General features: G+C 42.5%; 1 protein-coding gene across 11 annotated transcripts in view; it reads right to left on the reverse strand.

Moving 5' to 3' along the window:
* LOC107380046 (muscleblind-like protein 1) overlaps positions 1-24,304 on the reverse strand; it is a 61,748-nt gene that overhangs the window by 13,128 nt on the left and 24,316 nt on the right. For all 11 annotated transcript variants that reach the window (XR_008563583.2, XM_070543600.1, XM_070543599.1 and 8 more), the window contains exon 2: positions 4,155-4,325. Coding sequence is in view for 10 of the 11 variants with exons in the window: in XM_070543600.1 (XP_070399701.1) it covers positions 4,155-4,325 (171 nt within the window). In the remaining variant the exon portion in view is untranslated. The remainder of the gene's footprint in view (positions 1-4,154; positions 4,326-24,304) is intronic.

A 24,304-nucleotide genomic window follows, 5' to 3' on the forward strand; every position in this document is an offset into this window, starting at 1 on the left:
GGTTAATATTTGGGTAGAAATATTAAATATGTCACTCTGGACGTCACCCTGGGGCACACTGGAAGCCTTACAAATTGCTTTTGGTGGTGTTTACACTTCTACACAACAAGTAAAGAACTATGTGATGTGAAACTGATGGTTGTTTAAAGGTTTATAAAAGAATTTTTGACCTGCTTTAACCCTGTATAGAGCAAGTGAGTCAGCATAAATCAGAAACTTTCAAGTGAAAATATAGTTTAAAATGTGAAATTTAAAGAATTAGAAAGTTGAAAACCTTTTTTAAAAATTCTAAAGAATTTTTCAAACGGCCCACGGTGACATTCGGTGGTTGACATTAGAGATGTTCGATATTATGCCGGTATCTGATATACCATTACTGACCATATGCTATGCCCCCTGCCCCCCATAAACAATAAAAACAAAATTATTTTAGCTCTCTAACATTACATATTTCCTATCATGCATGCTTAAACAATAAAGAACATTCATCTTTGTAACTCTCCTTGTGTTTAGAAAACGTTTGTGTGTTACTTAGTTCACATGCTAAGCTAGACTAGTTGCTAAGTATGATGCTAAGATGTGTGTATTAGTTAGTAATTTCTTTTTTCTTTTTCTATGTATTGTAGTTACAGTGACAAAACCTTTATAAAGATCTTCAGTTAAGAAAAGCAAGCCTTGGGTGTAGATTCTCGTTTGTGTTTGAGTTGTTCGCTAGCTAGTTAGCTACACGTGCCGCAAGGACAGCACACGTTCACTAGGGCAAATTTCTATTTCTTAACAATTTGTGCCAAATAAACTAAAGTATCTTGAAAACTAACTCAGGTCTGTCATATTTAGACATTTTAATAGAGAAGTAGCTGAAAAGTTTGATAAATAAGTAACCGATATTTGACGATATTATATTTTAATGCCAATATTGGGCAATACATGGTAAACCACTATTACCGGGCATCTCTAGTGTAAATATAGCATTTTAATGATTTTCAGTGCCATTAAAGGGTTAAGATGGCGGCCATAAAGGACACTGTTTTCCCAAACTGAGGTTGTTCAGGAAGCAACAAGTAAGTTTTGATAGTTATTTATTACATTTACACCAAATCTCAATTGAAACGCCAAATTTAATGACAACTATTATAGAAAAAGCTTGTAGGCAAAGGAGAATCTGCCTCCATAGCTGCAGAGGGAATGAAGTAAGAATGTTATCTTTTTGTTTATATCTGCACTAAAAATAAAACGAGAGCTATAGTTAGCATGTCACATCACCTACTCTCTTCCCTCAGCTACAATCGGGTGCTTCGTGTAGCAGAGATCACAAATTACAGCGATGCTAATGAGGGACGTCAGGCTGTGCTGCGTGGAAGAAGCTGCTCTGCTTCTGTACGCCGAGCTGGAGTTTAAAGGAGAAAACCTTATGTCTCCTTCTGCAGCTCTCAGAAAGGGAGGCTAAAGAGTACACAAGCTGACAAAGCAGCGCACTGCAAGCAATCCTCACACGTTCCTGACCTCAGCCCCAGACTGAGGATTGTCTCCTGAACCCTTGCCAAGAGGACACAGTGAGTAATAGAGGAGGGGTAGCAGCCAGGAACGGGACAGCTACGTTCCTCTAAAACCCTCTCACTGCTCTGTGTTAAATCAGAAAATGGGAAACGATGTCGTAAACGTTCCAGTTTCTTCTGTTCATTAAAAACGAAGCATCTGAAGAGAAAAGTAAAGCGCTCAGAAATGGGTTTGAGATATTTACAGCTCGAGGTTGAGACCAGAGACATGATGTCATTGAAAACTCTCACAGTCATGAGGTTTTAACAATGTAGTGACATCATTCTGCCTTTTTGTGGACCGTCTGTGTAATTCTGCAGAACCGGTTCAGATTTTATATTTCAGCTGTGAGATCTTGTGGCAGATGAACAAATGAAATATCCTTTGATAATTTTATTTATTAATTTCTTCTTAGATGAGAGTAAGTGAAGAAATGAATTAGTAAGTGATACAGTCCTGTGAAAGTGTGTAATGTGGACAATGTGCTGATTCGACCCTTTAATAATAAGAATCATGAGCAGCCAGATGTAATGGAGCCGTATCACCTTGCCACAGTTCCATGCGTGAAATGAAATCTCTCCTCTTTATGCACATGTAGGATGAGGGACAGATGTAGGAGAGCAGCAGAAAACATACAACCTTTAAACCAAAGAAGGAAGCAGGAGGCTGCAGACACAAGGAGTTGATGGAGGAAGGAGAAGATCACACCTGGACACTTCTTTTGTCCTCGCTTTTAACTTGTCTTTGTAGGGCAGGTCTAAAGGTCTGCTGTCGTCCCTTCGCCTCCCCTTTAGCTGCCTGCCTTTGCTCTTTAGCCCTTTATCTCTTCATGCCTCCTCTTCTTCCTCTGCTGTGTCCTTCCCTGTCAACTTGTCTTCCACCTGCTCTCTTAACTTCACTTTACTTTCTCATCGTAACACAAGCAGAAACAAAAGACTCAGCAGTTCTGGGAATTTCTCTTGGTTCTTCTCATCTCAGCCATTGTTTCTAAGATTTGGCCGAAGTGCACAAATATGTCTTTAAATGTGCAGAACGTAAAGCTACGGATGCTGTAAAATGGAATTGCACCGATATGAGTTTTTCTACTTTTACGTACAGGCCATGGTCTGATATGTGATTTTTGCCTTAACTCTCTGCTAAAATGTCACAAATAACAACAACGGATGCACATTTCTGAACCTGAATCCATTTTTGAACATTGCATTTAACCACCTCTTGAATCTTAATTTTGAGCACTCCTCAGTACTAAAATCCAATATTTCACCAAAGTTAACCAAAAAAATCAATAAACTAAAAATGCAGATAAAAAATTGCGTCAGTTGACATTATATTGTAAAGCAGATGGTATTCAGGAACGTGAACGTGCGTTCAAATAAAAAATCTGCAGCAGCCATCCAGTTTATAAGAGTCTAAGGAGGTGTGCAACAGCTGCAGCTTAGAAATCTGATGGGGCTTAAAGGAAATGCACAGTTGGATATCATCTGCATAAAGATGGTAGGAGATTCCTTTTAAGGAGCTCAGGATGTGCTGAAGAGGAAGCAGTTCGAGGAGGAACAGTAGAGGTCCCAGCACAGAACCTTGTGGGACACCATGGGCGAAGAAGGGAGGAGGACAGAAACTTGGAGACGGCCACAGAGAAGGAACGCTCAGACAGATAAGAGCAGTTCCTGATAGGCCTACCCAGTCTCTCAGCCTCTCCAGTAGCAAGTGATGGTCAACAGTTTCAAAGGGTGCAGTCAGGTCCTGCAGGACCGGAACAAAACAGTCCCCTGCCTCACTGTGAGTCAGAAGGTCATTAGAGACCCTAAGACGAGCTGTTTCAGTAGAATGAGCTCTACGAAAACCTGACTGGAAACTATCATAGATGTTATGTTCATCAGGAGCAGCTGCGAGTTGTTTAGCCACAAGCCACGCAAGTTGTTAAGCTGAGTTTTGCCTCCTGTCTGTCGCCTTGATCAGAAACTGTCAACTAAAAAGGTAAAAGCAGAGCTTTTACTCCTCTTTGTATAGGAGCCAAAGAAAAATGGAACTGACAAAGCAACACAGAAGGAACTTAACAAAGAGCTATAATCAGTGTGAAACAAGTGTCAAGGGTCTAATGGTGGCCTGTTGTGAGCGGCAACCGTGGCTCAACGGGTAGAGCGGTCGTCCGATGATCCAAGGTTCATAGGCTCAATCCCCAGTCTCAGCAGCTCACATGTCAACGTGTCCCTGGGCAAGAGGCTGGACCCCAAGTTGCCTGCCAGGCATCATATTGCCGCCCTCTGCTTCTTACTAAAGTAATGATGGGTCAAATAAAAAGAAAATATTTGCCCAAGGAGATCAAAATGGTAAGAGGGAAAAACAAAATTAGAAACAAACCGAGCTTCACTTTGACCAAAATATACGACAAACTGACAAATACTGTTCAGATTTTTGGTTTATTTTGGTTACTCTTTTATATCAATGTGCTTGATTTGTTAAAACAAAAATAGCCACATCAGAAATAATGTCCAGCAGCTGTTGCGTCACGATTTTTGGCAAAAACCACTTTCAGTGACTGGAATTACTTTTGTAGACTTCCTCTTTGCACTTGCACATACAGGAACCTTAAATTTGTGAAAGATGCGTCCACTCACCACCGGTTGTAGCTGCGTGCCGGGGATCATGGCGTTGGCCAGCTGCATCTGCTGGGCCAGCATGGCCATGTTTTTCTGCTGGATGAGGTTGTTCCTTCCATTGATCTCCAACTGAGTCTTTAGGTGAGGAGGAGGATGCAGGTATTTGCAGTTCTCCCTAGAGCAGCGACCCTGATGGGGGTGGGGGTTAGGAAAGAGGAAGAGATGAAGAGTGGTGGATAACGATAGTCTCCCCATTTACCCGCCGTCTAATCCCAAGAAGTAATGAGCCTTGACTCAAGCTGTTGCACTTCTATTTGGAGGGAGCTGACCTTACATGGATTACATCTGGGCCCGGCGCCCTGTTAGCTGTAAGGTTATAATTCATGTTTATTTAGTTTTTCATTTTCTAGCCTAATGCATCATGTAAGCTAAAGTTAGGATGGTCTCCACCTAGTGGCTGGTTCCAGTAAGTACCTCCCTCTCCTCATAAATGATAGAATACCTCAAGAACTCGCTCTAGAAGTTGCGTTTAACATAACAGAAGACAGTCATCCCAGAAATGTCCTATTATTGAACAATCTTTTATTTCTGGACATGAATCTGTTAATTATCTGGACCAATAACTTGAGCGGAAACCCGTCGATTTTTAAATTCTCCAAGCTCAATGAGTCACGTTTAATTATCCAAACACTCCTTGTTTTCACCATTAAAAACTATCGCCGCCACTGCTTGGTGGGACATAAGCAGAAGATTTTATTTTAGGAAGTAAAACCAAAAAAAAAAAAAAAAGATTTGATAAAAATATGTACAGATTCAGTCAATCTGGTGTTTTCTGGAGGCAAGAGCAGCTAAACACCTAAAAGAAATAACATCCTGGGTTTTTTGCAGTTATGTAAGATATGAAATCACAGAGAAATGATGGGAAAAGGCAAACTACTATTTGAACTACAGCTCATTAAACTGGTGGAATGTAAACTAGTAGAGTAATGTGATCTAAATACTCCAGGAACCCACAGCTTGACCATCCCAAGTCACTCCGTCTGCACGTCATGTATAGACAGGAAATACAACCATGCATACACACAAACACAAACAATCTTGTGTAACCTGAAACAGAGAAAAATGGCACAGGAGAGAGTTATTCATCCCCCTTTTGGTTCGACGCTAGTTGGGTCATCAGAGTCTTGGGCTGGAATATCATCGAGATTAGTGGAACCCTTGGGCGGTTTGATTTGGTTCCTGTGGACCCACTTATAGATGGGGTCTTTGTTTCCTTCGGTGATCTTGATCTGATACACGACCGGAGAGAGGTTTTCAGTTATCAGGCATGGACCTGACCACTTCGGCAAAAGTTTCTTAGCCGGTTTACCAGAGGTTGTTTTTGTGTGACCGGAATGAGGAGCAAAGATGTAGAACCAGGCCTCATCACCCACGTTGAGTTCAGAATGTGAGGCCTTCTGATCATTAAAAGCCTTCCTGCCCTCAGCTGATTTCTCCAGATTTGTCTGTGCAAAAGAAAACGCTGCAGGCTGATGGTTTTTCAGGTCCTGCAAATACTGCTCGCTAGTGTAAGCCGGAGTGGCACTGGGCTGGCCTGACTGATACAGCAGGTGAAGCGGCAGGGTCATTTGTCTACCCGTCATCATTTCAAACGGGGAGACACCTGTAGACTCATGAGGAGTGGCCCGTATGGCCATGAAGACCAACGGAAGCTATTTATTTCTATTCTCATTACTTGTGACCGATAGCTGTAATACTCTATATGATATCACCTTGCTTGGTCTTAGGAAGATTAATTAGAAGGTTCTAGAATTCTTTTAATTATTAGGGGATCGTTCACACTTCGTTTATGATTCAAAAACCAGTCAGTGTTTGCAAACAATTAAGACTTTGACAAATGGTTTAAACTATTATCCTGTGAGTGGATGGAACTAAAAGATGGGTGTCTGAAAACAATGTGTGAACATGAGATGATGAATCAGAATCTCCGTACCTTCAGAGACGTGCGTTCTGGATAAAAGAATTTGGTTTGCATCTAAACTATTTAGTTGCTATTATCAGAACCACACGCAGACGCTATCTCGTTGCGTCTACCTCACCCATTTGGAGACCCCGATTGGATCGGAGATGTCCAGGAGCCGGCAACCCCGCTGCACCTGGTTCGTAGCGAAACCTCGATGCGACCAAATCAGTCCTCAGATGCCTCCGGGTCACAACGATAGATGAATGGAACCAAGAGTCTTGAAATCAACTCTGAAGGAGTTTGGGTAAGCTTTGTACTGCAGGAAAACTATCTTGTTGTTCAGCTTCGCAGGTGCAAAAAGCTTTAAGGTTTTGACAGCGTGTCAAAATCTTTCTGAGCTAGAGATCTGCTAAGAGATGGCCAGTCTCCAGCTTTCTCTCCCGACCGCAGAGAAAGCAGAGCAGCTGGTTTATATACCCGCTGTTATCTATGACCAAACTTACCAAGAATCTCAGAAATATGCGCTCTGAGATGCAGAGTCTCTGAGTCTAGGGACAAGGTTAGTTATGTGTCATGCATTTTTAATCTTCACCTTACTCTCTGTCTGGTGTAATGATGACCTCATCCTGTAAACATACTAAACCATCACTGAAAACAGATTCCTGAACATTTCATAGGTTAATTATACATGGCAATATGTAATGATTTTTAATCATAAAATCTTCTTTCTTCAATGATTATTTTGAATTATAAAATGATAACTTTAATTATGAAATCTTCTTTTCTCTGGGAATAAAGATTCATTTAACTGGAGTTCTCTTGTGAGGAACCTTGGGGAAAGGAATGCTACTGTTCATCTTTATTATCTGATGAAGCTGCGCTCAGCTGATGAAGTCATCTGATTAAAATGCTGAGTTGTGCAGACTCACAGACTCCTGACAAGGGAAGATACAGCAGAACATGTAGCAGCCAGGGTTATTTGCTATGGCTGTGTATGACCTGTGGGATCTTTAAAATCAGTCCATTTCATGATGTTACATCGGGAATTTAATTCCTTTTTATCCTTCCATCTTTGACTTGTTTGAAGTGCGCGACTGGCCGTCAGTTGTCCACCAAATAAACCAGAAGAGTCGTGTGTCAATATTTGAGATTATTTCAGGAGAGACGAGGCTGGGCTGATACATGATTGGAGACTTTTGCGACAGACGTTAAGGCAAATTATGAGCAGTGTGTGTGTGTGTGTGTGTGTGTGTGTGTGTGTGTGTGTGTGTGTGTGTGTGTGTGGAGCACTCGCTGCTGTTGGGTTAATATTATTCACCCAGGCACCGGCAGCCTAAGGGGATGAGGAGGGTGTGTAATTTACACTCTCATAATGCCTCCTCCTTCAAACACTCCCCTGGATAGGTGCAATATCTTAGACGTCTCCTCCTCTTTCTTTTCTTTTCTTTTCTTTAACATCTCGTTGTTTCCTTCCCCTCACTTCAGTATAGCTCTTACATCCCGAGCCCCATGCTGATATTTATCCCCCCCATCATAACTACGGAGCGGTGCAGCTGCAGTGCTGTGATCTGTGCACGTTTGTGCGTGGTGTGTGTGCAGAGCAGGACGGCTCTCTGCCCACCTCGTCAGAATGCATCCTCAGTCCGCTCTTTAACATTACGGCTTTTTATAAATCTATTTTCCAAAAGGGATTTGGGACCTGGCTCTGTGATAACGCCACAGTGCCACCTCTCATGAGGAATTAAAGGCTGGCTGTCATGCTACTGCTTATCTCAGTGAGATTACCTGCTGCTCGCTGTGACCCGCTATAACACCTGCTTTCACAGCCTAGCGCACGCTCTCCAATCCTTCTCTTGCTCTTAGCACCTCTCCTCCCTCATCCGTCTCTGTCTCTCTTTTCACGTCTTGCGGCCTGTTCTGCCTGGCTACAGCAGCAAGGATGCTCTGCATTGGAGAGCTGCAGCGTGTCAGTGGTTCTTCCCACATTTCCATTGGCTGAGAGCAGAGAGCAGAAGTATTCCCAGTCTGTCTCCTGGCCTAGAGGCACACATTAACAATGCTCCGAGTCTGGCTCATCCCAGCGTGGCTGTGACTATTGATCAGAGCTAATTGGTTAATGTCTTTTGATTTTCAGAGTTCACTCCCTCTGGCCGACTAAGCTCGAGCATGTCTTCTCCAGACAGGGATCGTCTGTGTGATCAGCTGTGGCCGGCTCGTCGTTAGAGACGCAGGGAAACTAAAATCCTAGAGGTGCTCTTGCGCACTGATTCAACAGGTCCTACACATTCAAACAGTTTAACGAGCTGCTCTGGGAACACGATGCAAGCGAGCCATGTAGAAGATATTACTTTAATCCAGAGAAAATAGTAAATATGTGAATAAAAACTGAAGTTTTTGGAGTGAAACTGAAAACGAATGAAGTCTTATTAAGTAACGAGAGTCTGCTGATAATTTGAGGCGAGGCAGCTTTATTCGTGCAGCACATTTCACGCACAGAGGCAATTCAGAGTGTTTCCCAGGAGCAAGAACAGCAAAATCAACACGACGACGTAATTAGAATACACAAACTAAATTCAGATTTTAGAATGAGATAGAGGAGTTATAGTGCAGAAGGTAAGAAACATTCATTCAAAGGCAGACGAATGCATGAAAGCTTTCCGTTTTTATTTAAAAGTTACTAGAGTTGGGGAACATTTAAGGTCATAAGGAAGCAGACTCCATCTGTGTGCAGCATAGTAGCTAAAAGCAGCTTCGCTCTGGTTGGTTCTGACCCGAAGTTCTACCAGCTGACAGGATCCCAGAGTCCTGCTGGGTGTATATACAGGAAGGAGATTTGACATATGTTTTGGTCCCACGCCACTGAGTGATTTATAATCTAGTAGACGCACTTTGAAATGGATTCTGTTAGGGATGTGTATTGGTGAAATTCTGGCGATACGATACTTATCACGATACAGGGGAGACGATACGATGTATCACGATATATTGCGATACATTCAGTCGGACAATTATAGCGTTTTTTTTAGACTAAAATTATTGTAGGAAAATTCAATAAATGGTCCAAACTGATACTTAACATGATTTACATGAGGTATCTGAACCATAATAGAGGGATTTACATTTCAGTGGTGGAAACAAACTCCATTGCACCCTACTGCTGACTAGCGGACGGCATTTGATTTGCACCAAAAGAAAAGAAAACACACAAACGTTTGCACGTAAATTCTTCCAAAAAAATCGATACACAGCTTTTTAACATCAATATAATATCGCAGGAAAAAATATCGCGATATATTGCTATATCGATATTTTCTTACATTCCTAGATTCTGTAGTTTACTGGTAACCAGTGTGGAGATTTAAGAACAGGAGCTTTCGCTCCCTCCGGTTAACAGACGACACCACGGTTCTTCATTCACTGATGGATTTATTCTTCCTTCACACTTCTCTTCCAAAACACCATTAATCCACCGTCAAACTGTCATTACACCAAAGTACAGAATAACCAAACATAAATATTACAAATAAACATTAACCCAAGTTAACAAGTACGCTATAAATAAAACACAGTTAACGTACCTCGCTGGCTGCACGTAACCATAAGGGAGTGAATCCACTTCAGGAACAAAACTTAACAAAGGTAATTCGCTGGTTTCTTCTTCGTCTTCTCTACAGCTTTCCCTTACTTTAAACTGCTTATTTATTCATTCCTGTGACTGCGTAGGTTATAGCTTAGCTTCTTTTCAGATGTGCTCTGTTCTCTTGGTTCTTGTTAAGACTCGAGCAGCAGTGTTTTGAATAACTTGCTTCACAGCTTTTTTTGGGAAGATCACACTAAAGACCATTGCAATAGTCCAGCCTGCTGGAGATGAACGCATGAATGAGTTTCTCTAGGGTTAGGGTCGTCTGGACATGAGACCTCTGAGTCGTGCCACCTGATGAAGACGATAAAACGCTGATCTAGTTATAGCCTTAATGCGACCAGTGAAGCGCAGGTCTGAATCAATTATGACACCATGATTTCTAACCTGAATCTTTGTCTTCATTCCTCTGCAGCCAAGTTGAGCAGTGACCTCATTTCTATCCTTGTTTACAAAGACAATAGCTTCAGTCTTGTCTTTGTTCAACTGGAGGAAGTTCGACTGCATTCAGTCATTAACCTGATCCAAACGCTCACAGAGTGAGTCAAGAGGACCACAGTCACTAGGTGGTAGAGATAGCTATATCTGGGTGTCATCTGCATAACTTGACCCAGAGGGAGCATTGACAAATAATGCTCAAGACTAATTTACACATTCTCTAAACATTATCTGTAGCCATCATGAGATATGAAATACTAAATATTTTTTAAAATTAAGGCTTTTTGTATATTAGAATCATGAAATTCATCATCCAGTAATGTGCAAAAGTTTTAAAGCACTTTACGTGCCATAGGTCATACGTACAAAGAGCCAGATGTTTTTGTAAAAATAAAATTGACTTTATGTAGTTTTTATGTTTTCTGAAGGTCTTATTAAGTTGTTCATTCTCTTTTTTTTCTTGTAGATGTTTTAAATTCCTAATCTGTCACGAAGTGAGTAGGGGGGAGGTTAGGACCCAAGATGCAGAAACCAGGTAGACACGAGGCAGGAGGAGGAATAAACGTAAAAAATCCTTTATTTAGGGATAAATCCAAAGGGCTGGAAGCCAAAAACCAAAAATCCAAAAAATCCTAGAATGAAAACCTGGAGAAATCCAAAACACAAGAGACCTAGAGAGGGTGCGAGACAACGCTGACACAAACAATGGACCAACACCGCAGACAGGGTTATATATACGTACAAGGGCTGGGTGATAAGGGAATTGTGCACAGGTGAGGCCAGTAAACAGGGAGGAGGAGCACAACGGCGCAGGGGAGGAAGCCAGACCTAATAATGGGGAAGGGAGCAAAAATGAACCAAAGGGAGAATACTAACTAGATAAACACTAACAGAAGACCAATGATAAGTGAGGTGACTCAGGGAAAAGGTGAGGGAAACCTAGAGAGAGCCTGGAGGGGGCTAGGGAACCACAGGGACACTGAGACCCTGTCCACATGTAGCCGGGGATCTGCCAAAACGTAGATATTTTTCTACGTTTTGGCCTGTCATTCACACGAAAACGGATCTTTTTAAAAACTCCGGCCAAAGTGAAGATCTGCGTTTTCTCCGTTTTGGGTGTCTGCGTGTGGACAGACAAAACCGGAGTTTAAGGTCCGCAACGTCACTTTCCGTGACAAAAAATGCTGACATCACGTGTGCGACCTGTGTTTACACTAGCCGACAGCATGGATGCCCTCAGAGCTGCGCTCGCTTTATCAATTGTCCAAGCGCTTTTTGCAAGCAGAATTACTGCTTCTTGCGGAAGACCACAGACGAAGGACGAGGTTAAGAACGGGGGAAGTACTGCCGCCTACAGGTCTGGCATGTCCTTAACAACGTATTTATCCGGGTACATGTGGACAGAGTTTTTTTTTAAACGAGGTGGTGTGGATGCAAGTTTTTGGAGGGGCGGATATTCGTTTTTAAAAAACCCGGCTACGTGTGGACTAGGCCTGAAACCTAGGAGGAACACCTAAGGGAAAAGACCTGGAGGGGGCTGGGGAACACAAGGATGTACGTGAGGAGGGATGCAGACAAGGAGACACTTGAGGAACACAAGGAGACACATAAGGGAAGCCTAGAGAGGGATGGAGAACACCAGGAGACACATGAGGGAGACGCAGAACGCAGACCATGACATAATCGTGACATCATATTCTGTAGCATGTGCCTAAAAATAGCTATTTTATTTTTTCAAGGGTTACAAAATCCAACAAACACCTAAAAGATGACCTGGCACATGCATCAAACCCAAACAGTACGTCTGTCTGACCCAGGGTGCGACCACCAGACTTGACTCGAGTCGACTCGCTCTCTCACCCTCACCTCTCTGCTCCTCCTCCTCTGACACGTTAATGTTTCTACGGAACGTTTGCATCGGTTGTTCAGATACTCCCCTAAATGCTCTATCTTCTTGTCATCCCATTTTATCAGCTTGCCTTCTTTCTGTCATTTTCTTCCCTCTAAAATAATATTCCCCAAGGATGCCGAAGAAATTAGTTTTTAATTGGTTTTAAAAGCTTTTTTTTGTACATTTACATATATCGTGTTACCACGTAAGTTTTAGCTCATTGAGACAATCGCAAAAAAAAAAAAAGCTTTTATTTATTTTTTGTTGATTTTTGTCCTCATTTTGGTGGCAGCCAAACTCTACATGTAGATCTGTTGCCTGGCATCGTTTCTCAGCATCGGCCTATTTTCAGTTTCACCTCCTGAACTACAATCTCAAGTTTCCTTCTTGAACTCTTTGGCAGCGGACTCGCCTGTTGAGAAAATCAGCACACACATCTAAAAAATTAAGAACAAAAAAGCTGTCTGGCCGTGCTTTACTCAGAACGGATTCTTTAGGTAATCAATCAGCTGAAATAGTTGATGTCTGTTTAGAACTATAAAAGACAACATCTTAAAATTCCTCTATCCCACCTGTTGAGTTAAATCAGATTAGCAGCTACAAAGTGGAGAAAGAGAGATTAGCTCTGGCCAGATTGATGAGCTAATGGCTAGCCTGGTTAGGGCCAAGATTAAGCTGCTAATTTAAGCTCACGTGAACGAAAAGTTCTCATTTTTTTGCACAGCTGCATTGGACTGCATTTATTTAACATAGATTATAAGGCAGAACTTAGCTAATAGTTGCGGTTAAAGTCAACGGTTTTGAATTATCGCATTAAGCTCAGCAGTTTGGTTTGAGCCAGGCAGGAAGTCAAATTTGATGGTGCAAAACATTCAGCAACATTCAAAATAAAAGATGCTGATTTCCAGCTGAATTAGTAAAAAATACTACGTTTTCACTTATGACACCTGCGTGGCCGAGGACCATTTTGGATACATGCTGAAAGTCTTTCTCCTTGTTTGTTGTTGTGCAAACTGAATATTTCTCAATGGGAAGTGGTGCAACAAGTCATTCACAGCACTGCAGACGTTTTGGGAATAATGTCTTTGAGGTGTTTGAAACGGGCCCCATTAACATTTTTGAACAGATTTTTTCAGACCAAGGTTATTTATGGAGCTAAAGTGCTAGGCAGTTTCAGCTTGCTTCTAGCACCCCCTAGTGTCCCTTTGTAGAACTGAAAGCTCCTCGCTGTGCGTTGGTCATTTTAACACATTCATCTAACAGCTAAAATGTCTCCCAGCCTTCATTAGTGTCTGCAGGAGTGATTCATCACTAAATTAAACAGATCAGCTGTGTTCATGATCTGAAACATGCTGGAAGCAGACTGCAGCGCCAGGTATGTCCGCTCAATTATTTCTAAGTCCCAACAGAACGGCCTGCCAGTCTGAAGTTGCAAGTGGAATATTCTGGCAACAGGGGGCGATATTGGCAGAGTGGAATTTCATTAACCCTGTTAAGGGTAATTTTAGCACATCCTGGCTCAAGAAAATGATTTAAAAATATGAAAAAGTTGCAAAGATTCCTTCTAAAATGTATTTGATGGACAGTTTTTGTTAGTTTAGTTCAGCTAAATATACAAATGCGATTCTTAAATGCTAATGCACAAATGCAAACCCTTGCACAAATATTCACTAATCCTTATTTTGAGCGTCTTGCAGTAAAATGGGTTACCGTAAATCCTCTAATACAGGCCCGGGTCTGTATTTGACTCAAGCTCATCAAGCTCCAGGCCTTTATTGGAAGGCAGGCCTCAATTTCTATTTGAGCAAAATGAACTAATGGTTCGCTGGAGTTTTTGACAATTAAAATTGCACCCACATTTTCAAAGTTAAACACATTTCTTTTAACAACGGTAGTTTCTGCTTCAGCCCTCTCCCCCCTCCCCCTGCGCAGTGGCCGCAAACTCACTGATGCGCCTGCAGCCTCTCGGAGTTCCTGCTGCTCTAAACATTAAAATAATTATTTAATTTTCTGTTCCTCACTTCTGATGACCTTCAATGGTGTCTGTTTGTTGCAACCACCAGGTACAAAAACTAACTTGTTTTTATTTGACTATTTTTCTGTCCTGTCTGTTAATTATCTTCCTGCATCTCCTCTCAGTCCTAAAGAAAAATGCTAGCTGGGTTCATATATATTCACCTCATGAGTTACCTTTGAACTGCTGTTCTAAAAGATCTACTGACTGCAAAAACAGCGGAGTGCGCGCTGCTTGCCGGCCACGGGAGGCAACGCGCTGTGCCAGAGTGTCGTTACTGACACCCGGCGTAAAACGGACATTTAACCAAATTGTGACGTTTACCCTCTTGCAATTTAACATTCCCCTCACCCCCATCCTAACCTTAACCAGCTTGTGAATACAAAGCTCTGATTGTTGACGCGCTCCAGACATCTGCGTCCTGAGCACGGCCACAGTAACATTATCAAATCAGGTGTCGTCACCTCAAAAACTAATTTAACACGCGATCGTTCATGTCGGCTCATTTCCTTTTATGTTTTTTGTTTTTTTATTCTGTTATTGGTGCTTGATGCGTTTCGCTGCTGTGGATCGGGGCACATCACCTGTCACCTGCTGATAGCAGGCTGCTGTCTTTTCCGTGGACTGCATCTTGCCGGTCATTATCACGTGACAGCGACTAGTCGATGACAGGCATAAAAAGTCACTATAGAGCGGTGAAGTCGACTAGTTCATACAACCCCTGCTACTGCTCCCCGGAGTGTTCTGCAGCATAATCGGCACGTTCTCTTTGAACTTGATATCAAATTTTCGCCTCCTCTTCGTCTCCGCACGGTTAAAGTTACCCTCGCGGTCTATCACTGGCAAATCAAAAGTGAGACGGATGACACAACCGCCCCCCGTACTTGCTTGTTACCACATTCCACCCGGCCACAATAAAAAAACGGCCATTATTCACCTCCGCCGACTCCGACACCGGCCAAAATATGATACCCGGCAGTTAATTAAATACAGGCTAATATCTGTGGATTCACGGTATTTAAAACACAACTAACTAACGTGACCGTGTAAATAAAAAAGGACTGTTTGTAATGGCAAACACACATTTTCACACACTCCCTCAAATCTACAAAGCATTAAAAACACGTTAGCGTTAACAGCACTATTTAAAAGCCACATTAAAACCCCCAAAACAACCATCACCCTGGGTGAGCTTACGCAAGAACCTGATGGGATCTGCACGACATACGGTAAATGTTGTCATGGTGGATGTCCTGAGGGCTCAGTGCAGATGCATGAGTCACTTAACACTTTCTTTAGTGTGGTGGTCTAATGCACTGGGTGAGCACAAAAGAACTACGAAGGTGAGGGATTTACATTTGATACACATTCATCTGATGCTGCACAGTTGCAAGGTCATGACATGATGGTTTTATGTAGTTTGATTTATTACAGACACAAAAATGCCCACAAAGCCTTCCTTTTGTAAAACTGATCACATTTAGCCGACCAAATGTTACTCTTTTATGTCCTGATGCAAAACAGAGCATTGTGTATGGATTTGCTTAGTTTTAAGGGCATGTGCATCCATTGAAATGGAATAAGGTTTTATCCAAAGGAGTAAAATAAACTGAAACTGGTTTTCTGCTTCACATCTGTGGCTGAATCAGCTTCTGTTTCTCTTATTTATTTCAATCCAAGCTGTTTCTGCAGGTGATTTTAGTTTTGTCACATGACAAACCCTCTAAAGAGAGGGATGGCACCAGAGCTTCCCACCTCCTGTAATAATCCACTGATTTTACTCTACTCATCCAAAATTGTTTTTTTTCTCACTAAAACTACAGAATCCAACACTCTAGGACCTATCTGCATCTTCTCTACCTGCTTGTGTTGTCGCTGCAACGTTAACACACCGTGACCGGCGTGACGGCTGCAGGAGCTCTAGTCTGGACTGTCCCAAATCTCTCCTTATGAATCATTAATCTGCCCCCAACAGCACGGCTTCTCTGTCCTGCTCCCAAAGACAACCTTCAATCAAGAAAGGCACCGTCTGGATGAGTACATGTAGCAAGAATGGACAAGTACACACACATGTACACACACACACACACACACACACACACACACACACACACACACACACACACACACACACACACACACACACACACACACACACACACACACAGCCATGTGATTTCCTGACTGAAGGTTCCTGTTGGCAAGCATACGTCAGAGAAATTATGACATCAGACACGGCACAAAGACCAGCCTGTCTGAGGACCGAGAGTGCAGCCAGACAGTTCAAACACACACACACACACACACACACACACACACACACACACATTTTAATGTACTTGACTTTATAAAGCAGCACACACTTCAGCCTGCTGGCCACTCACACAGACTGTTATTAGGGAGTAAGCCCGCTCATTAACTGTTTTTTTTGTTGTTGTCTTCTCCTTCACTAATACCGGACGTCTATAGAAGCCTCATTATCTCTTTTCAATCGTTTAGCGAATCTGGAACACCCCTGATGCATTAGTTTAATAGCCTGGATCAGTCAATGACCTCAAAAATCTAATTTAAGTGAGCGGAGAGTTAAACCTCTGGGAGGACGAGGATAGATCTGTGAACTGAAGAATCACAACACAGAGGTGGCCCAATGCAGCGAGTCTGAGACCAAAACAGCTGATCAGTGGCAGCGGTAACGTTCCTCCACATCACAAATGACTCACAGTCCGAGTGAAGCTTTTAGCGATAGTGCTCAATTAGCCCAAAGACCGATTACAGCCCCCAACAGTACCACTTAGCCCACGGATGTTAGCAAGGTCCGGGTGAGTATGGGTACAAAATCGTTAGCGCAGGAAGCTAATAATGGGGCAAAATCATTATCTGTAATGGCGAATGACATCACTCTGCTGCTGCTGAACAAAAATCTTCCAGGTTTGTGTTTCATTTAGAGACGCTGCTAGAAAGTCTGTACTTTGTCTCGAATCTTTATTCCTGCACATGTTTGTCCTTGAGACTCGTTTGAAGATGGCATTCACGCCCCAGGATGAAATAAACGTGCATAAAGCTCTCATACTGCATGGATGGTGGGCAGATATAACGTCCTAAAGATGTTTTTATTTGTTTTTTGGATCAGGTTCAGGTCAGTAATGATGATCTCACAGGCAGGAAATCGGCACTGAGAGGAAGCAGCTTAACCCGTTCTTTTAACAATCCACAAGAAACTATTGTCCCTGTTCTTGCAGCAGAATGCTGTCAGCTGATCTGGGGTTTGGTCTTTATTGATGCTTCATTTTGTTTTTATTAGTAAAACTCCAGAACTGAAACATGTCATGTGGAATTAATGGTGATTTCCCAGATGTGCGGGTTCTGGTACGGGGGTGCACTGATGCTGATGATGCAACACATTCTCACTCCCAGCGCGTCAAAAACAAACGCTTGGCCAGCCACCCTCCGCCTCAGACCCCTGACGCCAAAAGTGCCCTTTTTCATTACTTATGTGCAAAAAGGGGTTTTTCCCTTATTTGACTGCAGATCCCAATGCAGCGTAAAACTGACGTGATGGGATGTCCGCAGCCAGGGCACCAAACAAGCTCATTGTACCTCACCCTAACCTTATCCTCTTATTTAACCTTCCCCTCACCCCTATGCTAACCTTAACCATCTTGCTAGCCAGCACGTTAGTGATGTGTCGGTCGCTCTAAAAGCCGGCTCTATGAAGTGAACGGCGGGAGCCGCCTCATCATTGGTCGAGTTTGGGCCGAGCCAACGCGAGGGGGAGGTTTCAACCACCACGGTGGAGGTTAAAAGTAGAGGGTATTTGTAACAACCCCCCCCCCCCCCGCCAGATGGTATGTTCTAATGTTCCCCTTGGGCGGCAAATACGAAAATTCAGTCAGAATGCATGGGAAACAAACGCTTGATCACAGTGAGAGTAACGTTTTAGGTAGCAAGAGGGTTAAGGTTAGGATGAGGGAGAGGGGAAGGTTATAAATAGTGAAACGTTAAGGTTTAGGTGCGGTTAAATGAGCTGGTTCTGTGCTGCATCAGCAGATATCTCATCACGTCAGTTTTATGCTGCATTGGGATCTGCAGTCAGAAAAGGGAAAAACCCCCTATTTGCACATAAGTAACGAAAAAGGGCACTTTTGGCGTCTGGGGTCTGACGTGGAGGGTGACCAAGTGTTTGTTTTTGACGCGCTGGGAGTGAGAATGTGTTGAATGATGAACTGGAGGTTTTGAGTCTGAATGTTTTAGGACTTGTAGTCGTGCCTCATCACCACCAGCCTAGGAGTGCGTGTGGGTGAATGACTGTTCCGTTTCAAAGCAAAACATCACAAGAACCACTTGATGGATTTGAATGAAGCTCAGAAAATATTTATTGGGTGTTTGTTTTACAGCTGAAGACCTTAACCCAACACTATGAACAAAAAAGCAAGATCTCCATTTATTCATCATTCTTTGAGTTTTAACACCATCACTTGAGTATTTGGGGTGCCACACATCCTGTTCACCTAAACTTGTTTCATAAGTCCATGTAAAAACTTTTAGTTTCGTGTTTTTCTTTCATTTTGCAGTTACCGGAGGGTCTGAAGATCAAAGCCATCAGCTGTGTCATGTGCACACACAGATTTTCTTTCAATGTTATCAGATAACATCCACAACAACATCCTCAGCCTTTTTACTCAAAGGCATGTCTGAACAATTTTTCATGCACATACGGATATTTAAATCATTTCTGCCATGTTGTTTTTGTTTTTCAACTTTATGTCAGTGAACCCTCGCATATTTAAGATTTTTGTTGTCTCACACTTTGTCTCCCACTAAGATGATATAGTCTTGAGTTTCTCATTTACAAGCATCTTTTTTGTCCTTTGAAACATTTTCTGACTATGAACAAATATTTAAACCATCCATCCATCCATTTGCTGAGGCCGCTTTGTCCACGCAGGGGCTGGTGCCTATCTCCAGCGGTCAATGGGCAATCAGGCGGGGTACACCCTGGACAGAGAGCCAGTCCATCGCAGGGCAACACAGAGACACACAGGACAAACAAAATCACACACACACACTCACACACCTAAGGACAATTTGGACAGACCAATCAACCTAACAGTCATGTTTTTGTACTGTGGGAGGAAGCCGGAGTACCCGGACAGAACCCACGCATGCACAAGGAGAGCATGCAGGCTCCATGTGGAGGGATCCCAGGCTGGGAGGCGAACCCAGGACCTTCTTGCTGCAGGGCAACAGCTCTAACCACTGCGCCACTGCGCAGCCCCAATTATTTAAACACTTTTGCAAACTGCAAAATTCCGATTGTGTTATTTCAAGATCCAGGGGAAAAAAAGCACAAAATCAGCAGTCATTTTATTAATTCTTACATTTACCTAAAATGGTTCAAAAGCAAGTTTTACAAAATTTCTCAATTCAAGAAGTAGTTCAGAAGAGCTGTGTCTTGGTGAAATCATGGCTGGAGGGTCACTCGTTGGTATCTTCAAACAAAATCTGATTTTTTTTATCTGTTGACGGAGATCTTTGTTTACGATTTTAACTAAACTACAGTGTAATAATTAAACTGTTGAAGTTACTCAACCAAGTTATTTCAACTGGTTCCACTAGTTACTTGAATGTACAAAGTAATATACATTTACTTTTAACATAACAAAGTATGACGATGTATATTACTCTACGTTTAAACAGCTAGCTTTAGAGGATCCACTTGACATAACTTGTTACGGTAAACTCAGCATTTCATTTACTAAAGCCTCAATTTGATATTCTTATGTTATAAAAGGCAGAAACAAGGAATCACCCCAAAGCCTCCGTTAGCTTTGGGTTAGCTCTGGATTTACTCAGGTAGTTCGTGACTGCCCCTATTGGCCCCAAGCTTCATTTAGAATAGAATAGAATAGCCTTTTATTGTCATTGTACAAAGTGCAACGAAATTGGAGTGCCACTCCCATTGTTGCAAAATCCCCCCCCCCCCCCCAAAAAAATGAATATAAATATAAAAAATATAAAAACACAGTCAAAGGGTGTACGAAAGCAGCCGAATGAATATAGTAACAATATATAGTGTATCATTTGTAATTGCACAAGATCAGTGTACATGTACACAGTTCCTCTCTAATTCTTTGTATTTATTTACAATGGTGATTGCCCTGGGAAAGAAGCTATGCCTGAATCTGTTTGTCCATGTTTTGTGTGACCTGTATCTTCGACCCGACGGTAGCAGGTCAAACAGATGGTTGCTGGGGTGGGAGTAGGCCTTGATGATGTTGCCAGCTCTGCTGAGGTACCGAGAGTTTGCCTCGGGTTAGCTCGTAGCTACATTGGTTCAGAGTTCATGGGTGTCAATCATTTGCTCCAACCCTCACAGCTCCTGTCAGCTCCACCTATTTTCTTGGTTTCAGGGCAGCAGGATAGTGAGCAAGCAAATTGTCTGGGCATGACGAGATGTGTGACACGTCCAAGATGGCGATGATAGGAACCACCCATGTGGCTTCAATTAAACCCCACAGAAAGCTGTGGGTTGGGTTTGTCCAGTATTTCAGTCACTGGTTAACAGTGAAACTAAAAAGAAACCGAGATAATAGTTAAAGCACTAAAAATGTCATTTGGCATATCTAAAGCAATCAACAACCAATCAAAGTGCAGACAATCTTATGGGCCATTCCCATCTGTACCGGGTCGGCCCGGGCCGGGTAGCCCCAGTCGGCCCCAGCCTGGCCCGGTTGATTCCACACATCCTTGTCTTAAGCCCATGTGGGCTGATTCTACCCACCAATCAGAGGCTTGCTCTAATGGAAGGTGTGAATTTGCTGTCAGCAGTGGGTGTGTTGGTCCTGGTCGGCCTGAAGCAGACCCCCTCGAGAAGAGGGCTGAGAATGAGCCTTGGTTGGCCCGGAAAAATACCAGGCCACCCAGATATGTAAACAACCTACGCTACCCGGCCCGGGCCGACCCGGTACAGATAGGAATGGCCCATTAGCTTCTTTTAAGCTTTCACACCAGATGTGGAACGAATGCAGACCGGTTTTCTTTACGGCTTCTGCATGGACCAAAAATCAGCGAGTTCAATCAGAGCATCCTCACCTGCTGTGGCGCGGATCCGAATGTGGAGCGCCGCAACGTTTTCTAATAGAGTATGTTTTCAGACACTGCATGTGCATGTCATCAAGTAAAATAAATAAAACTCGTGTAACATTGTTTTTGCCAGATTAAAATTATTACTGACAATTAAAAATATTAATGACAGAGATATCAGCTCACAGTGTTTACATTCTTTACAGGTACGATATCAAACATCGAATTGTTTGGTGCTCTTGTGGGAGCAGATATGCGAAGACGTTGAGCACACCGTACAGAAACCGAACCGCCTTCGCACTGCGTTCTTTGTGAAACAGACTTAAGTCATTCAGACAAAGAAGAACTACCTTTTCTCCAACTGTGCATGTGTAGCGGTGTGCAGAAAAAGAGGGCCGGAGGGACCCTGCTGGCGCACCGGACTAGTCGCAGGTTGATTAAAAACACCGCGAGAGACAGAGCAGACGAGAGGAGCTGGGTGCACTCAGTGTCAGCGTTGGAGCAGTGCAGCTACGCGTGAGTATAAAAAACTGTGTGGTCGTGTGTGTGAACCATGTGGTAACAGGAGTGTCACAGCATGTTTGCAGATGATGTGATGTTTTGTATGATAGGTGCAGAAAGCATACTGCGCTCTAGGGCTGTGCCATACCATATTGTCCATGGTAAAATAATTATTAATGCAAATATTGTGGCTTCACAATGTCAGTATTTTCAGGATAAATCATCACTGGGTCTATTAGTTTGATGTCAGGCCATTAAAATGTTTTTATCTTTTGGTTTAAAAAAAGTATTCTGTGTAAATACTAGGTATCTGATAGATTTGCAACCACTTAGTTATTTTTCTGGCAATTTTCTGTATTCTCATTGCCACGATGCAAAGAGCTTTGTTGTTTATGGATGTGTATTAACCCTTAAACAACCTTAGTGCATTTCTTTGTGCTCAAAGGACATAAACGTTAGAAAATGAAAGGGTTATATAAGGGTAACGTAATAAATACTGTCAGCTGATGTGAATGAGCTAGCTGTTTGATTGCGGGAGGTCACTGAGTGCTTTAGAGTGTCTCTAGCATCAAAATTATACTATAATTATGAGTAAGTGATCTTTACGACAACATGCTGGCATAAAAATGGACACTAATATGTATCATTAGATCGTTTAAGGAGAACAAAATACAGTTTTCAAGTTTACAAATTGAATTCTAATGCCATCGTTTTTTTTTTGCAGTGAAATCAGCAGATTTAAGGCAGAGGTAAATATTCATTTTGTCTATTTGGCTGTGATGAAATTAATCCAAATACCATATAAGGTCAGAGATCTCAAACCCAAGGTGAATATCGGAGGAACATCATAATCTCAGCACTATTGTTAAGTCCAACGTGGATGTGTTACAAAATGTGTGGGCCACAGGAAGCAGGGTGAGCTCAGGGGCAGATGCTGACTGTCATGTGATCATCACCGGACTCGGACATATCAGGGTGTGACTGCTGTGGAAGAAAACACGCCAGAGTGGTCATGAGGCACTGAGACATAAAAACGGAGATGAGTAAAGTCTTCCTTGCTCACTATTCTGCTGCTGCCGTGAAACCAAGACTTTTTCATTTTCCTCTTGATTGTAAGAGAATCTGCTGTAGAGCGAGGACGAAAAAGTTCAAATGAGCAAAGCCTCTGCAGTGGCAGCTGCAGCGTAGGTGCTGTGTGTTGTTCCGGGTCCAGTAGAATGTCTCTATGGAGTTGTGCGAGGCAGTCTCTAATTAGCTTTGTCCTCATTAGGTCTACAACGCTATCTCCCCTCAGACAGAAAACACACACACATACACTCTGACCATTACACATTTTACTCTCACACACATGTAGGAACAGCGATGGAGAGAAGCCACCACTCAGCTCCTGAGATCTGACCCGTCTCCTCTTTCCCTCTCTCAATTAACCCCGTTACCATGTCTTTGATCCATTCATTGTTTCCTTGCTGCGTTCGTCCGCTCTTCACAGTTTTCAAAGTTTAGTTGGATTCACTTTTATCTCTAATTAGCCATGTTTCCATTATATGAGTTCCAGGAAATATCTGTGACAGGAAAAAGGTGATGGCTCGGCCCTCTTAGCCGCTTTGTCTCCATACAAAATTGGCACTTTCAGGGCTTTGCTAAGACGTCTGGCATGTTGCAACGGTTTGTAAATCACTGATCAGTGCCTAAAGGCATCCAGTGACATTGTAACTTTAAAGAGTATAATTCTGTAAGTATTCAATACATTTGGAGGACAGGGAGAGCAGTGATGGCATGAAAAAAGTGGCGTCCAATGACCAGAGGAAGCTCCTTCTTTTACGCCGTTCTATTGGCGACCACGACGGTGTTGTGTAGGAACTTCTGCCACTTTTCTTTTGAAGAAGAAGAAGAAGAAAATAAAATTTCTATAGCGCCTCTCAAGATAAAAATCACGAGGCGCTTCACAAAAAAAAAAAAAAATAAAATAAAATAAATAAATAAATAAATAAATTGTAAAAATATAAAAAAGCATTTTGAAAATGTTTAAAATATATTTAAAATGAGCAAAAATAAGCAATTGTGATTTAAAAGAAAAAATGTTAAGAAAGAGAGAGAGTGAACAGGAAAGAGGGAAATCAGTGGATCCTGTGGAAGGTGGAATAGGTGGGGAGAGCAGAATAAAGAGAGAGTGGTGAAGAAGGTCATCCAAAAGCCAGCTTGAACAGGTGACATTGGAAGTTTAAAAAGGAGATTTTAAAGCAGCATGAACACAGTTTATTTTATGTTCCTTCCATTTCGCTTCACCAGCAGCTTCTCCAATTCATTTCTTCTCAACGTCTCTGATATCATTTCCTACTGAGTTACGATCAGTCAGCATGAGTTAAATCTCGCGTGTCAACTCTCGCGGGCCTTTCCAAATGCACACTGTTCAGGTACTCGGTAGATCACTGAAATGGCCCGGAAAGTGGGTCCTTCCACACACGTTTTAAAAGTCCTGCAAAATACCCAGAAGTTCCGATGCTCCTCGTGACGTTAAAGAGGACACTTTTCAAAGAATCTGAGGGCAATTGCAGCTTGTAGGCCAAATTTACCTTCTCTCAATTTTAACATGTGTGCTGAAAACATTTGGATCACTCTGACTTATGCATCATCTGTT

This window comes from Nothobranchius furzeri, chromosome 13, assembly GCF_043380555.1.
Source record: "Nothobranchius furzeri strain GRZ-AD chromosome 13, NfurGRZ-RIMD1, whole genome shotgun sequence".
In the NCBI taxonomy this organism is placed as follows: domain Eukaryota; kingdom Metazoa; phylum Chordata; class Actinopteri; order Cyprinodontiformes; family Nothobranchiidae; genus Nothobranchius; species Nothobranchius furzeri.